The sequence below is a fragment of the Symsagittifera roscoffensis genome, chromosome 8, assembly GCF_963678635.1.
Source record: "Symsagittifera roscoffensis chromosome 8, txSymRosc1.1, whole genome shotgun sequence".
Lineage (NCBI taxonomy): Eukaryota > Metazoa > Xenacoelomorpha > Acoela > Convolutidae > Symsagittifera > Symsagittifera roscoffensis.
Window position 1 is genome coordinate 51,954,219 of NC_087069.1, and position 16,413 is coordinate 51,970,631.

A 16,413-nucleotide genomic window follows, 5' to 3' on the forward strand; every position below is an offset into this window, starting at 1 on the left:
TTTACATCAAGGATCTTACTTTGATATGAAAAAGTGAAAGAACTTCCAGAAATTGCACTTTTTGTTGTAGCATGAAACATTCAGTACTATTACAGACTGAGAAAAAATTATTTTGGAGCTTCAAAAATGTGTGTTCTTCTATCCCATAGCAGTGGGTTTGACAAAAATTGGATGTAGTTTCTGAAACTTATGTTTGATTTTTCCTTGAAATTTTTGTCTTTTTGATTATTAGCAAGATAAATGTGATAAGTTTTTCAGATTGAATGTTCGTTTTAGCCATTTAGCGAAAAATTTGAAACGTCTTGGATATTTTATCACTTGATTAAAATATAAATAGGCAGAGCGCTTTAATTTTGTCTTTAATTTATAAATGTGGGTTACTTTTTGACGAAAAGCTGAAGTGAAATCTAATCAATATATATTTTTTAAATTTTTCCATGAATATTGCGAAAATTGATCTATTGAATAGATTTTTTTCTTTATGTTTACCTTTCCATGGACAATTAGTCAATTAAATATACATGGTGCAAAATGGAGAATTTTCGACAGATCTTGCATCTAAAATGAACAATTTTTTTCTTTTCTTTTTCAAAAATTATGGTTCCTTTCACGACTTTTTACAGTTTTTAATTACGTTTCAGCTAGATATCAGCATTGTTTTTGCTAATCTGAATTTTGCTCTTGTTAGAACAGTGTATAAATCACGTCCTGATTTTCTCGATTTTAAGTTTTGAGGGACAATTGAAGTAAAGTTCAATTTTTAAAACAAAAAACTGGTTTACACAAATTGGGATTGGTTTTACCCTCTACACGTAATTTAACATTGATATTCTGCAATTAGTTAAAAAGCGATAAAAGTTTGCCAATAATCTTGAGAATTCTGCAGAAAAAAACTAAATGTTTACCATTTCTTACCATGATACTGAAACTTTGTATTTTAATACATTACACACTACAACTTATCTTAATACAATCAAGTTATTTATCAAAACATCAAAAAATCTTTAAAAAATCTAAACACAATCCTTATTCATCGGAAAATCAGGCGCCAAAATCTTTTTTTTTTTCTAAAAGATGGCATCTGAAATTTGGCATTACACATACTAATACATGGGGCAACCTATTACCTATCTCAATACTTGAAAACCTACTTCGTATCTTAATACAAAGCCTGCTAACCGGATGACTATAACTTATCTAATTACATGGGGGTGAGCAGGCACCCCTGATCACCCCACTCTTCTAGTACTCAGCTCAATTTACTTCCTTTTCAATTCCCTTCTTTATTTTTGATGTAAGATCTTCATTGAAATAAAACAATTCAAAAACCACTTTGATAGCTGTTGAAACCTTTTGTGCTGATTGCAGAAGGCTGGTTTTTTATATTTAGTTTTCAATCCAAATAATTGCACTAATTGCTTACAAGCATCTGGCTCCTTGATCAGCTCTGCTAAATTCAAACTGTGATCGGTGGCATTTGTTGAACTATCAGACCAGTTACGTTGCTAGGAACACGAAAAAGTATTTTGTATTTGAGGAGAATTAGCAATGTTTTAGGGATAAAGCATCACAATAGAAGCAATAAAAGTACCCTTCTTTTTTGTTCTTTTTGAGTGATTATTATGACAAGCTGATCGATCTTCATCGATAACAAGCGGGTTGTTCTCTCGAAAACATTTGCATGCTGATGGAACATATAGATGTTTAGTAGCTTTTAGAAGGTCATATGTGGGACAAAAAATCAACCAAAAATTTTCAGATGTTCATCTTTTATATTTATCCCCCTCATTTCCTTAAATTTTAGTCATTAAATTCATTTGTTTGTTGCAGTAAGCAGCAAAACTATCAAGATTGTTTCTTTTTGTTCACGTTTGTTTTCCAGCTAATCAAAATTTCACTGAATTTCAGTGCTGCGCAAGCGTCAATAGCGCTCATTCAATAAAAACTGGATGAAAACAACTACAGTAAATGTTCAAATTCAAGATTTCTAACTGGGTTATTGTTGAAAAAAATTTATCAACAAAAACACAAAAAAATATTTGCAACAAGTTGCATCAAAAACAAATGGAAATAAATGGTGGAAAAACTATTTTTTTTGTCTTTTCTGTTTTTTGTTTGAACTTAACCAAAATTCAAGGAAACAATTTTGAAAATTTTAGTTTAAATCAATTCACCCGGTTACTCTGAATCAGCAAACTAGAAATTTGCACGACAAAAAGTGCAGTGAAAATTCAATGAACAGCGAAAAATTAAGTAAGCAAAATCATTGCAACCTAATAAATTGTTTTACTAAATTTTGGAAAAAAAAGTTCTGCTGCCCATTGCAAAAACAAAACGGCTTGAATGAGTTAAGTAGAAAAAGAATTTATTTTTACAAAAAAGACTATGAAAAGAACCTCTAGTGCTCGTATTGCTATCGAAATAACTATCTTGTGAAAGTAATTACTTATTTAAGCAAAACTAAAGCATTGTTTTTTCGTCATTAGAAAACAAAGTCTATTGGTTTATTAAACTAATAATTAGCATCCATTGAGACATCTTCTACACTAGCTGAATTGTTGTCTTTCCTATCTGCCCAGGCAAAAACTTTAATTAGATCAGTCTACACAGACCCTCTATTAGTTACCAGTTGTGTTGAAAAAAAAACGACGCCGTTGTCAATTTTTTTCTGAGGGCAGACTAAATTCATAAAGTCTTGATGAAAAATAAATAAATACAGAACATGAACTGGGATAATCAACAGATATAAAAGGAAAAGATAAAACTTATAACAGAGTGTTGAAGTTTTATTATAATTTTACTACGATCAATTCTCACCTAAAATTGGAAATAGATAATCAACCGGTACGGGGTAGATATTGATTCTAAACATTTTGAGATTTTGTAATTGTCTTGCTTAGAGTATACACAAAGCCGTAGCGATACAGTGGAACCTTATACTTGTGAAAATACGTGTTAATTTATATTACAAAGCAAAAACTATTTCCTGTCGTTATTTGTTCATGCTGCCTTGTAGTTAATGATTGTTCACGTGAGATTACAAACCCCACCACGAGATTTTTTCGGCTATCAAAAATCTAGAATTTGTCTTTTTCAGGAAACTTTTTATCCCACGACTCACATAAAAATTGTTTTATGGTACATCGAATGGTTTTGTGAGACTAAGTATGAAAATCAATCTTGTTGTTCCGACTTTCGATACGAAACTAACGGAATACTTGTGCTCGGGGTAGTTTTTTTTTTCAGACAAATTTCGACTTTTTAACTAGCCATTTAAGACGGAATTTTTTAATATCATTCAAAAGGTATTGTTGTCCTGAGCTTCAATTTGAAAAGATATTTCACCTGTGATCGTTTTTCGTAAAGTTATGGGGGTTTAAAGTTTGCCATTTTGGCCAATTTGGAACAATTAACGCGCGATATATTTCGCGCTATTGACGCGTAAGCGGAGAGTTAATCTGTCTTAAAAATTGTTTGAAATTGGTTGAAAGAAGCTTATTTGCCATAATTGATTTGTTACAAGGAGCGAAATTTATCCTTTTTTTCTTTATATGGCGTGTGGGAGGTGTAAAATTCAAAAAAAAAAATTTCATTTTATTTCAATACATTTATTTTTTTAAGGTTATTACTGGTCCATAAGCTTTAAAAGGCAGTGGGAACAATCAGGGCTTCACCCTGACACGAGCAGTCTTGTTTGTTTGTTTTTCTAGATAGTCAGATTTTCAATTTTTGTAGCAATCGTTCACTGTGAACAATCAAATAGCATGTACAGTTTTGCAGATGGAGAATGAAGAAATTGGCCGACTTTTCATTAATTATTAGATTCGCCCTATTTTTAAACACTCAGAAAAATTTTTGGATCAGTAATTCAAACTAGAAGCTAGATATTTTTCGCTAAAATATTCGGTGCCGGAACAGTTAAATTATGGGCTCTTGTTTGAAAAACTAACTTTATATCGAGTCCAAATCAGTCGATAATAGTTGGCTAGGGCTAACTGTACGTTAGGTCTTTTGGGGGTGAGGGATATGTTAGGTTACCAAGTAATGCTCGCTAGAAGTACAAAAAAATTGTGCGCAAACCATTATATCTGCGCGCTGGTTTTGAAACATTTTTTTTAACGTAATCCATTTTGAAAATGATACATGGCTAAGCGGAAACCGTACATTGGCTCACTTGGGACGGAAAAAAAACTGTACGTTAGGTTACTAAATTTTGCTCGATAGAAAACAAAATTTTTTTTCGGTACGGGAACCAATGCACAATTTTCGACAACCAATTTTTATACTGAATTCATTTTTGAAATTACTAATAGCAGGGTGGGAAACTGCACGTAAGGTCACCTCTATTTCTTTACTAACTACGAAATGAGGTGTATTATTTTTTTTGCTGGCCATCGGTTAGAAGCGGATTATGAGAAAAGCAAATGTAAAGAAAATTTCAACCTTAATTTTCGTTGATTGTTTATGTTGATTGTTTTGACATCACCGTAAGGTCAAAAAACAGAAAAATTGCACCCTGAAGTTTTCTTATTTTTCAGTTTTACATTGACTGTTTTGGCATTTAAATCCTGTCATTGTAACTTATCCCCGCACTCAGTATAGGGAGTTGATGATCAAATTATGCTATTATTATGGTCATTCTCTATAAAACTTTTCCAATCATCGATTATAAAATACTATAATTGCTACAAATAATTTCAAAATTAGCGTTCAATTTTTTTATTGATTCAGGAATGGTTCATTATCTATCTTTTGCATCTAAGATGCTCGTAGCTTATGCTTATTTTATTTTTTTAATTTTGTGCATTTGAAAAACCATTTAGCAAATTTCAACTAAATTTTATTCAGTTTTTTCTTGGATTATGTTTCAGCATGATGCCTTTTTTGTTTGATGAAGATAAAAATATGAGTAAATTCTTTTAAGCTAGTGATTTCATAATTTCAAGGAATATCTATGGAGTTTTTGTTAAATTTTTCTTTTCAGATTAACCAAAGGGCACAGTACATTTCACATTTAGAGACCTACTTATTTACGGCAAATTATCAATCCATTTTAAGAAAACGGTAACATTTTGTGTGAGTTTGTGATAAGATTGAGATAAGATTGTGATGAGTATTTTGATTGAAATCTATTTTAAACTTTTACAAAATGTTGAGAAGATGGATTTTCAATGAGTTGAACACCTTGAAATGTTACCTATAATTGTATTTTAATCTATGCTTTTCTTTGTTCCGGTGGTTTCTTTCTCCGATAAAAAAATTAGTGTTTTCAGTATAAAACTTATTACCTTGTTAATATTTTGTTCTTTTTTTCATTCAATTTCTTTCAACTTTCAAAACTAGTTCTTAAATAAAAAACTAGTTTAGATAAATTGAAGAAACCATTGGGATACAAGCAATTTAGCTTGAGATAAACTCTTTTCTATAAGAAATGAAAAGTTGATGGAAGTAAGAGAAACTGAATAACAAAAATTGTTGAAGCGAAAACAATCGTAACTAGGAGAAAAAATAACGGCAATGTGTAAAACCCTTGAGAAATTTTGTATGCAAAAACTTGAACAAAATTGAAAACTGTTTTTGAAAATTGCTTTTAAATCGTAGTTAAAGCATTCAAGAAAGGCATCCAATTCATTTGAAAGGCTTTTGGCAACTTTTAGCTTTTTTTCGGGAAAGAATTGCTGGCTTAGAAGTTTTCTTGAATGAAAATTGTAAAACAGGGAAAATCCTAAATCTTTATGACAAGAATTGTTTTGCAGGATGGTAAAACGGGATGGCTTGGATCACCAATTTTTTTTTCTCGACGTTGAAAAACATTTTGAGTTTTCCTTATTGTTCCAAAACGATATATCTAAAAAAAAACCTTTGCTCTATACGGTAATTTATTTACCGATAGAAGATTTTTTTTCAGATTTTTAGTTTTGTCCAATTATGGACAAAAAATCAAAGGTGTTAATCAAGTTTTTCAGAAACATTAAAAAAACTTGAGATTCGATTCAAAAAAAGCTCAAAAAATTCAGTACAGATTTAAATAAGTTCAGAAAATTGTCTAAAGAAAGAGAAAAATTTTGGACAAACTTATGTAGCTTAATTTGATAACACAATCTAATTGGATGATTCCACGAGTCTACGTTTGAGTAGTTTTATAAAATTACATCTCATTTTTTCATTTTTTAAATTTCACTAAATCTTAAATCACCAAAGAAAAAATAAAAAATGTTTGAACGATTGGTTTTCTTGTTTTTTTTTTATGTAATCTCACAGTGGACGGAACATTTGGTGCTACTTGCTCAAAAAATGACGCTTCTTGTTATATTAGTGAATTTTTTTCAAAAGGTCATTTTGTGATTTGCTTTATTATAAATTTTGGATTGAAGTTCTTGATTAGTAGTTTAAACTAAATTTGTTCAAAGAAATTTGGCAGAAATTTGACAATTCTTTACAGTTAGATTGTTCATTTATAATTTTTGGAGTTGTTTTTTTTGTAATATTCTGAAGAAGCATTGCAAATTTAACCAGTTCGTCTTTTAAGGTAACTGCGATTGGCTGACAGAAATAAGACGTTTACCATTTTTAGAAAAGCTACATTTTTAACACCATTTTAAAATCGTGTCTCGCGGATTTTGAAATAATACCTGAGCTCTATGTCTGGCAAATAAGACGACAGTTGCATAAGACGACAACCGTTTTTAAGGGACTTTTCGGCTATGCTGCGCACAATTCTCCAATTGTATCCAACATAAACTGCTTAATATCGAACAGTTCAATTTAAGTGTTTTAAAGCTCATTTGGGACCAAGAGAGCTATCTACCCCTAAATCAAAACAGGGGGGAGATCGTTCAGATGGGGCATTATTTGTCGTCTTTTTGCTCTGTCGTCTTATTGCTCTGTCGTCTTATTGCTCTGTCGTCTTATTGCTCTGTCGTCTTATTGCTCTGTCGTATTAAAAATCCTTACGTTCTATTTGCCTAACACCCCTCTGCGTCTTGTTTAATTTGCCAAAATACAGTTTCCTGATTGGTTCTTTTTTTTTTGGTTGACATTTTGCTGATTAGTTTGATAAAAAGGAAGAACTAAATTGGCGCCGACATAAAAATAATCATTCTAGCAACCGCTATTGAAGCTTCAAAAAGAGCTGACGATAATTTTCGATTAATTTTCAGCAAGGAAATTTAGTTTTCTTGTCGTCTTGTTCTTATCACTAATTTTATGTCATGAAAATTATAAATTTTGTCGCTGATTATCTTTCTTTTATAAGAAAATGAAAATAGCTTCCTATAACCATTTTTGCTCGCTTTATTTCCCGGGGTAAAATTATTTTTATTAATTTCTACAATTGCTTTGACTGAAAAAAAGGAACATATTGTTTTTTACTGTTCGTTGCGTATTTAAGCTTCTTATTTTCGTATTCGGAAAAAAATCGATTTTTCAATCCTTATCGAAGACAAAATCATCCCTTAAGGGACTTTGTGTGTAATTTGATCTTCATTTTGTAAGTTCTGAACACAATATGAACGCAATTTCGCTCTACGGTTCTTAACATTTTAACCCTAACTTAAAGTTCCTAAATTGAATTTCTTTTTTCTTATTTTCTTACTTTTTCTTTTTTTACTCTTGAAGAAATTGTTCAATTTTCGACAACCAGAGCTAAATTTATCTCCTTGCGATAATATCTTACATATTGCTCATCCCCGCTTATATATGATGTATTTTCAGGTTATAACATTTTCATATGAGCGATATTACGCCTACTTAAACCGAAAAAAATAGCCGACTTTTTTTGTCAAATTTGCTTTTTTTACAAGGCTCATTGGGTAAAAAATATGTAGTATCATTTGACAGTGTTTATTGCAGCATCAAAAACACATTTTTCAGCAAATGCGAAAGTGAAGTGAAACGCCAAATTTAATTTAAATTGATCGAAAATTTGGTTCAAATTACATTGTTTTACCTGTTGTCTAAAAAAAACCCTTTTGCCCCCTGAAAACTACCATTGGGCTAGCTTTAGTTTACCTGTGTGTTTAGTTATTTACCTTCAATACAATTATTGCAAGTAATCAGAATTGAATGAAAAAATAGGAGGTTCTCAGTATGTTTGTTTTACCGTCCCTTCATAAATCAACAAAATCCTTTTTGCTAGTTCAAATTGCCTCCACGTAACGTCAATAAATTCTTTTAATTTGTCCTCCTTATCGACAGGTTCAGATAAAGTTCAACCATCAAACAGCATTTCCATTTTTTTTATATCGTTTCATTTCGAAAAAAAACTAACGATAGCAGCACACTCTTTGGTCGGTTTAACATTTTTTTCACTGGATTAAATTAGTTTTTTTCTTACTGAAATTTCGATTCGATATGTTATTCCTTCTTTTCGTATTTTCTTCCAATTATTTAACTTCCATCTTTCATTTGGCTCGTCTTGAGTTTTAATTTGGGCTCTAGCGACGGGCAACTCAAATTTCAAACCCTCATTTCTAGCTTGGTTAATTAACTAGTTAAATATGACCTGATATCTGAGTTTACCTGAAAAAGCGAAAAGTCACGGTTTTCATTCTTCATTTCACAAAAGTACTCGTCGGCCCATAATTGAAGCGAAGCATATTCACCTGAAATTTTCCCAAAACACCCGGAAGAAAAAAGAAAAACTACGAACTCAAATCGCATTCAATTCCTGCGTCATTATTTTATTTTCATTATATTGCTGAAAAGTTCAACACAAATATTGAAAAAGATATAAGTGAAAGAATTTCAACTAACGTCACTTTTTTCCATTTTGAAACTGAAATAGTTTGCGTTCTGAGCTATTTTCGTAATTGTCGTTCAAGCAAATTTATCAAAAAAAAGTTGAATTTGTTTTACATTTTGATTAACTCAAAATGGATCTTGCTAATCAATCGAGTGTTAACGAAACTAATCTTGAAGTTCTAGAGTCTTCAATTCCCATTTGGTTCGTTTTGGGAAAAATCCTTCTTAACATTATTGGAATGCTTGGAAACTCGACGGTTGTTTTTATTTACCTGAAGAAGAAAGATTTCAGACCGAGCGAGTGTTTCATTTTATCGATAGCCGTGATCGATTTCTGTTTTTCATTCATAAGTCTACTGTTATGGCTAGTTGAGGTCGCTTTTCACGTAAGAAGCGGCACTTTAAACAGTTCACTTTACACTTTTGTAACTTTTTATTCTTTATATTTGGTTTTTTGGATGAGTTTCAACCGCTATGTTGCAGTTGCCCGACCTCTGGACTATATGTCCAGGTTCACAGCGCCAAAGGTTTATTCGATTTTAGGCGGGGGTTTCATTTTTGCCCTCATTTACGGCTTAACCCCGGTATGGTATTTCAATACAAGCAGCCCGACAACAATGCGAATTGTCGATGGATTCTACTATGCTTGTAAAGTTCTTTTTATGAGTATCGACATTGTGTTTATGTGTGTTGTTTACACCAACGTAACCTATTTGGAGAAAAAACGTGCTGAAAAAGTCAACAAAAATAACTTCGACAAGCAAAAAAAGAGCTCCAATAATTCAAATCCGAAAAGCAGTTTGAAGCGAAAAAGCGATCAGCGAAACCAATGCAGCACCAGCTATGGATTCCAGGAATCAGTCGCAAACGAAAATGATACCAAAAAAGGAGCATTTCGGTTTCTTTTTGGATTGAACTGTTTCTTTTCAAGTTGTGAAAATTGCAAAAATTGTTGTAAGGACGAAAATCAAAAACTTCAGTTATGGGATAAAAACGAAAATGAAGACTTTGAAGGTGAAAATTGCAACGATGAAAATGATAAACTTTCTTCATCTCTAAGTTCACCATCAGCTGCTAATGTGAAAGGTCATTCGAGTTCAAAAACTGACAACAAAAAAGTCGGAGCCACAAGCGAGATTTCAAAACAAAATCATCATAAAAGCGAAAAGAAACAAACGAAAAAGCAAGCAAAACAACGTAAAAAACAACATGAAAAACAAAATGAAAAACAAAACGAGAAACATCAAGGAAAACAAACCGACAAAAACGAGACAGAAAACGATCCGGGCAAACTTTCTCCGAGTTGTAATGGGCATTTGCATACGAAGGTTATCAAAATAAGGGAGACGCTTCCAGATAGTGAAAAACTGAGAGGGAATTCCGAAGGTAATTTGATGAATTTAAAGCAGACAAGCTAGAAACATCTGAACACTTTTTGTTTTTTTTTTATCAAAAAGGCTTAATGATTATGCATCTCAATTAGAATCAGAATACAATGATTTGGTTTTAAGGCTGATTAAACTATTTCGTTTGATTATTTAGCAATTCCAAATACCAAGAAAAACAGAAGGAAAAATTCCGAGCAAAAAACCTTTTGATCAATTTGTATTTTTAAAAAACATATAAATAAGTGAGCATAGTTGGTAGCAAAAACGTCCCCGTGAAAAAATTAAATTGCATGAAAACTTTAACGGGGACACATTTTCAAAAATGGGTCATAATTGAAGACCTTAAGCGTTTCGAAACAAGAGAAAAACCGAACAGGATATAGCCCAAAAATGTTCGAATGAAAGTGCTTTGTAGAATAATGTTCGTATATTTATAAAATCGTTTTCAAAATGTTTGCTTTAATTTAGCCGAGGAACTTTTGACCTCAAAACGAAAAACTGTTTTGTAAAATAATCATATAATCAGAAAATCGTTTTCAAAATGTTTGCTTTAAATTAGCCGAGGAACTTTTGACCTCAAACAAAAAATTTTGTAGAATAATTTTCAGATAATCATAGAATCGTTTCTAAAATGTCTGCTTTAAATTAACAGAGGAGCTTTTGACATCAAAACAACCCGAGTTGAAATCTTCCGTTCCGAGCAAAAAGGGCTTGGAAATCGTGGAAAATGAAGACGACAAAGACATACAAATTGGCGTGAGCAATGTTCAGATTGAAGTCAACGATTGCAACGGAAATTCAATCCCGATTCGCACACTGCAAAACGGGTCAGTTTTAGTTGAAAAAAATCAATAATTGTGACATTTCTATTGTATTTCACTGATTTGACACACTGTAACATGCCTTATTAGATTTGCTCTTGCAACTGATAACTTAAAGAAGACAAAATCTAAAAAATTGCAACCTTTTTTAACAACTCCGAATGATTTTTCATTTCTAGATGATTCTTTTTTGAATAACACTATTTAGATTTTTGGTGCTGTTGATTCGTCCAAATTAAGAATTTTTTTTAAATCATCCAAATTAAGAAATGGATTTATGAAAAACAAGTAAAATTTGAGAAGTGAACTTTTTAAGTTACTTAAAATAAAATAAACAGAATCATTCGACCGCTTACGGCTCATCGTTCTCTTTGTGCTTTTTCCTGGCTTCACATAAAATAAAAGTGAGACCCGTTATTGATAATTGTACATTTACCCATATTTTGAGTAGTTGTTCTTTTTGATACAAGGCAATTGAAAAACGAAATTGAAATGAAGTGTCAATCATATTGAATCAAAATACACTTGAAGGAGCTGTGATTTTTAAGTATAGAAAATTAATGCAATTTTTGACCGCATAAGGGTCAGACTAGAGATTTTTACATTAAATTCCCAGATTTGCTAGCCCCGTATCACTGAGATGCAGTAGTTCTTAATAAAAAGGAAACATTTCAAGGATTTTAATTAACTGATAAAAATTCAATTTAAAAATGCATAACAAGGGAATATAATGCAAACGTTTCATACAACTACACCTAGAGGCAGGCGCAGACCGTGGTTTTTCGCTAAGTGAAGGATTTTGAAAATCAACATAAATTCTCATCTCTCCCGAAAATAATAAAAAAAAATGCTGCTTTGCAAAACAAATTAATAAAAAACATACCAATATTGACTTTCAAAGCTTTTTTTTACAAACCTTAGACCTTAGAATAAAAAATTTTTTATAGTTTCCCCAATTTTCGCATCACGTTTAATGGTTTTTGAATACAGAGGCTTCATAGAAAGAAAAGCGTTCAGAAATGAGAACCTAATTAGCTTGAAACCGGCCCTGGAAATTCACAATAGTTTTTCTGGTTTCAACAGAAGAAAATTAATTTGGGTTGCAGCCTTTATGTTATGTTTAGACATAATATTAAGTTGCCTATTTTTGATCTGCATGATAAAAAACTTTCTGATTCTTTAACACTTTTCGTTGCATATAAGATTAAATTCACTTCTTTTGCTGTTAGCACTGGTTTTGAAATTAGCTACAAAATTTTTCCTCTAAACATTTTTGCCGACAAAACCCGCACGTGATGAGTTACGTGCTTCATAAAAAGTCAGCTATAAGGGTGGCTTTTGCACATATAGAATAGAGATAGCGCACATAATTGAGACCACAAAAGTGCTATATTCAATTCCTGTCCAATTTTTTTTCAATTTGAATTTTTCCTTGGAAAATTTTGAAGCTTAATTTTTTTTGGCTTCTCCAAAAAAGTTTTTCCCTAGTCTAAACAATATTCTTTATAGTCCATCTCAAGTTTTAATACTTCTTCTCAAATTTCCCTCTACCTGTCTTTTAAATATGATTTTGATTGTAGCAATTTTCTTTTTTTTTTGCTTTATAGTTTTGTTTTTGGCTTAAATGGTTTTAGCTTGAATATTTCTTTATTTACCGTGTAAAACGTAATTTAAATGTAAAAATACATTTTCATTCGTTTGTGCTATGCGGGTTTAAAGTATTCGCAGCATGTTTTGCTCGAACTGAACTTCACTTAAGACAAAAACAAAAAAATTTTGTTTATGTTGAATTTTTTGACAGTTTTTTACAAAGTGCTCTTGCCATATTTTTTGGCCATTTCATCCGTACCGTCTTTATAATCATCACAATAAATGTGAAGCTTTGCATATGTTTGTAATTCAGAAACTTCATTTTCCTGAGGGAAGTTTTACTTTTTTTTCAAGGAAATTTATTTTTCTGTCTAAAAAATTGCAATTTCAGCCCAAATTTCAGTCCTTTTGTTTCCTTGATACGAAAATTTGTTTTTATGATACGAAAATGCCGTTTTTTTTTGTCTATTAGAATGCAGTTTCCCACAGACTACAGACTAGTTTTGGTAATGAAACGCAATGCAATTTTTTTATCAAGGTCAGATTTGAAGATTCAAATTTACTTTGTGCAGCAACGGCTTTTAAAAATTATTTTAAGAGCCCAGATCAGTTTTTTGAAGTATTTCCGGTTGAACTGCCGAGATAATTTTTCTACAAATTAAATATTTCGCAGAGCAATTAACCAAATTCTCTGTTTGTAACAAAATTATTCCTTCAGCCTTTTTCCAAAATAATTTGGTCGACTTGTCTTTTTCAATTTTCTCAGTTTCAAATCTTAATTTAGCATGGTTTGATCAGTATTTTTTTTGCTGATTAATTTTCACAATAATACTTGAAACATTTTGCCGTTTCGACCTTATCACCTTCAATTAGTTTCCATATTTAACTGCTCTCTTTTTGGGGGTTAAAAATTGTTTTGCTGTTAAAATTGAGAACACAGTAACGTAGTAAATATGTTTGCGGTGTTTTTTTCTCTACTTCTGAGCAAATTCAACTTTTGAACCAACTTTTTTTTATGAATTCTTTTATTTCATCTGATGAAAGATATCAAATTCCTCGGTTAGACTATGAAAGAAAAATCTAATTACGACTTTTTAAAAATGTTTTGGTTGTCTCAGAGTAGTTAATTTGGCTATTTTAAGGAAGTAAAACTACTCCATGTTGGCAGTCATTTTTATGATTCAGCTATTCTTATGAATGAATTTGCATAACTTTTGTAACTGTTACACAATGGTGACGTAACTATTACATAACAGTTACGTATTTTTGGTTGAAGGGCACTCCGAGCATTAGGAGCATCGTCTTGATGCAAGGAGGTTTGTTTTTACATTATTAGAAAAATTTAATTTCGGGTAAGACTTTTATAAGGCGGTTATGTTTTCTCTTAAATGATAAATCGCTGCTTCAATGCTTTGCAGCGGGATAGATTTATCTCATTAAAATTACCAACCCTAGTATTAATTTGGTACTCTTTCTGCAGAAATTGTTTTTGAAAATGTCGTATGATTTTTAAGGATCATAATGATGATTTATATCGTAAGTGAGCTTAATTGATGAACCCAACTCTAGATTAAAAAACCCATTAACATCTGATACATGTTTTTGATTTCATTAGAACTTCAATTTTTTCCCCAAGGGCGTCTTGTCGCTACAAGAGATGATTATCCGTGCGTATCGCATTCTAATTAGAGAAAGAAGATGTTTATTCATGTTTTTTCCCAATTCAGTCCAATTTTGGAGTTTTGTTCGTCTCTTTTTTCAACTGATTCCAAATTGCTACGCTAGGCAATGTTTTTTATATCTGCATTTGCCAATAAAAGAAATTTGTAGAGCATGGCGTATACCTCGTAAAAATTATTACAGAGAAGTTAAACAAATTGATCATTTTTCTTCCCCGCTGTTTTAGTTTCAATTGTTGCTTTTTACTTTTTATTAAGGTTTTATAAAAAGAAGTCATATTTAATGAATGATTTTGTTTATTGAAGATTAATTTGAAAGAGCTGAAAAAGAGCAGCACACCTATGAAAAAGGAAAGTGATGAACGATTCGTCATTTTTCTAGTTTTCAATTTTTTTATTTTTCATTAGTTGTTTTTTTTCCAACAAGATTGTAATTTTTGACTTAGCAAACTTATCTGGATTTTACCTCAATAACTTAATTTGCTTGTTTTATAAGTAAACTCAAGTGATTTTTAAAAAAGCATTTTTTTATTTGAATGATATTTACGATGAAAAATTATCCTAATTATGGTTTCCGAAGAGGTTGGATTTTTGGCCATTACGAGCAACTCAGAAAAACGAATGAGCCGAGATTTTGTTACGCACACTTCCTGAATAATTTGTTTTGCATTTGTAAATTGAAATGTCGCTTTTGATAATTTTGACAAATTATTGCTTGCAACGAAATTTCACCGCATAAAAAACCATGAGCTTTATTTATTTTCCTTCAATGGTGTTGTGCGAAAAAATCTCAGCTAATTAATCTTTTTAGGAAATTTTAATTTATCAAAAACAACTATGCGTTTTGGGTATGGTGGTAGTTCATAGCAGAGGGCAAGTCGTAGCTAGCGATAACACACAGAAAACACAAAAAACTACCATTCTTCGCAATAAAAAATTTGTCTGGAAAGAGATGGAACAAAACGTCGGTTAAATAGTCGCTTGCAAGTTTCTTGTTATGACGAAAAAAAAACATTATCTTTTGAGTATCGAGCAATTCGTTGAAGGCGTCAGCTCATACTAAGCGATATTTCACCCAACTTATGAAAAGATGCAGTCCTCGCAAACCAATTTAAAAAAGATTACCTGCTGAGTCAATCAGCAAAATAGTCCAAATTGAATCGCGCACCTAGTAAGCATAGCTGTTGGGTTGTTGGGCAAGGCTAAATTAAATTATTTCAAAAAATAATTTCTTTATATGGTAAATTGTTTTGCCATAAAATGTCACTCTAAGATTAGTATAAAAAAACGCCTGCCAAATCGATCAATAATTTGTTCTTTCGCAGCATTTAACCCATGGAAAAATTGTTTCTGTGAAGATAATTTGAGTTGTGTCGAATGTTTCTGTTCTCAAACAAACTTTTAGTAGATGAAAAGAAGATAAAAAAACGCTTCTAAAATTGTTTTTCTAATTTTACTTAAGCTATGATGTATTAATTAATTCACAATTTGAAACTAAAACTCGGAGCAAAAAACTGATTGACAAACATCTGAAAAATAATCAAAAGAAAAAAAAATTGTCCGTTGGGGATTTTTATGTTCTATACAGTCGGAGTTGTAGGAGTTTTTGGTTGAGTGGAACTTTCATAACACCTTATTAAAATTTAGTATCACCCGCATCCAAGTTTAGGCGTAAATAATCGATTATAACGGATTATTGTGATGTTTTTTTTTGATAATTATAATTGATTATAATTACCAAAATTAGGTGTTTAAAGGATTTATAATTGATTATAATCGTGATATTTTCCAAGAGATTATAATCTCTTATAATCGATTATAATTGATTATAGTTTTTACAAAAAAAAACCTTAGAATCAATTATAATCTCTTATTTTGCCAAAACTTTGTCAATTCAAAACTATAATCGAATTAAATCGTATGGATTATTATTTTTGTTTCAATAAGAAAATCTCTGAAAGAGAGATCTCATGAAAACTTTGGTTCATCTGAACACAAAGTTTTACCTCGAAACAAAAGTTTCATTGAGATTTTTTCATATTAATGGAAAGCTTACCGCGGTAGATGAAAAATAAATCTTCCGAATCAATCATAAAACTAACTCAACTTGCTGATGTTTTGGTTCTTAAAAAGCTTAAAATATGCATCACAAAACAACTCTAATGGGGAAGAAATGAAAAAAAAAACTTTATA

The 16,413-nt window shown here is 31.1% G+C and overlaps 1 protein-coding gene across 1 annotated transcript in view; it reads left to right on the forward strand.

Annotated features, from left to right (window-relative positions):
• The first annotated feature begins 8,236 nt into the window (after positions 1-8,236).
• LOC134853279 (uncharacterized protein DDB_G0286591-like) overlaps positions 8,237-16,413 on the forward strand; it is a 51,478-nt gene continuing 43,301 nt past the window's right edge. Inside the window, exons 1-2 of the mRNA XM_063869252.1 lie at positions 8,237-10,128; positions 10,783-10,957. Coding sequence (XP_063725322.1) covers positions 8,874-10,128; positions 10,783-10,957 — 1,430 coding nt within the window. The 5' untranslated portion in view covers positions 8,237-8,873. The remainder of the gene's footprint in view (positions 10,129-10,782; positions 10,958-16,413) is intronic.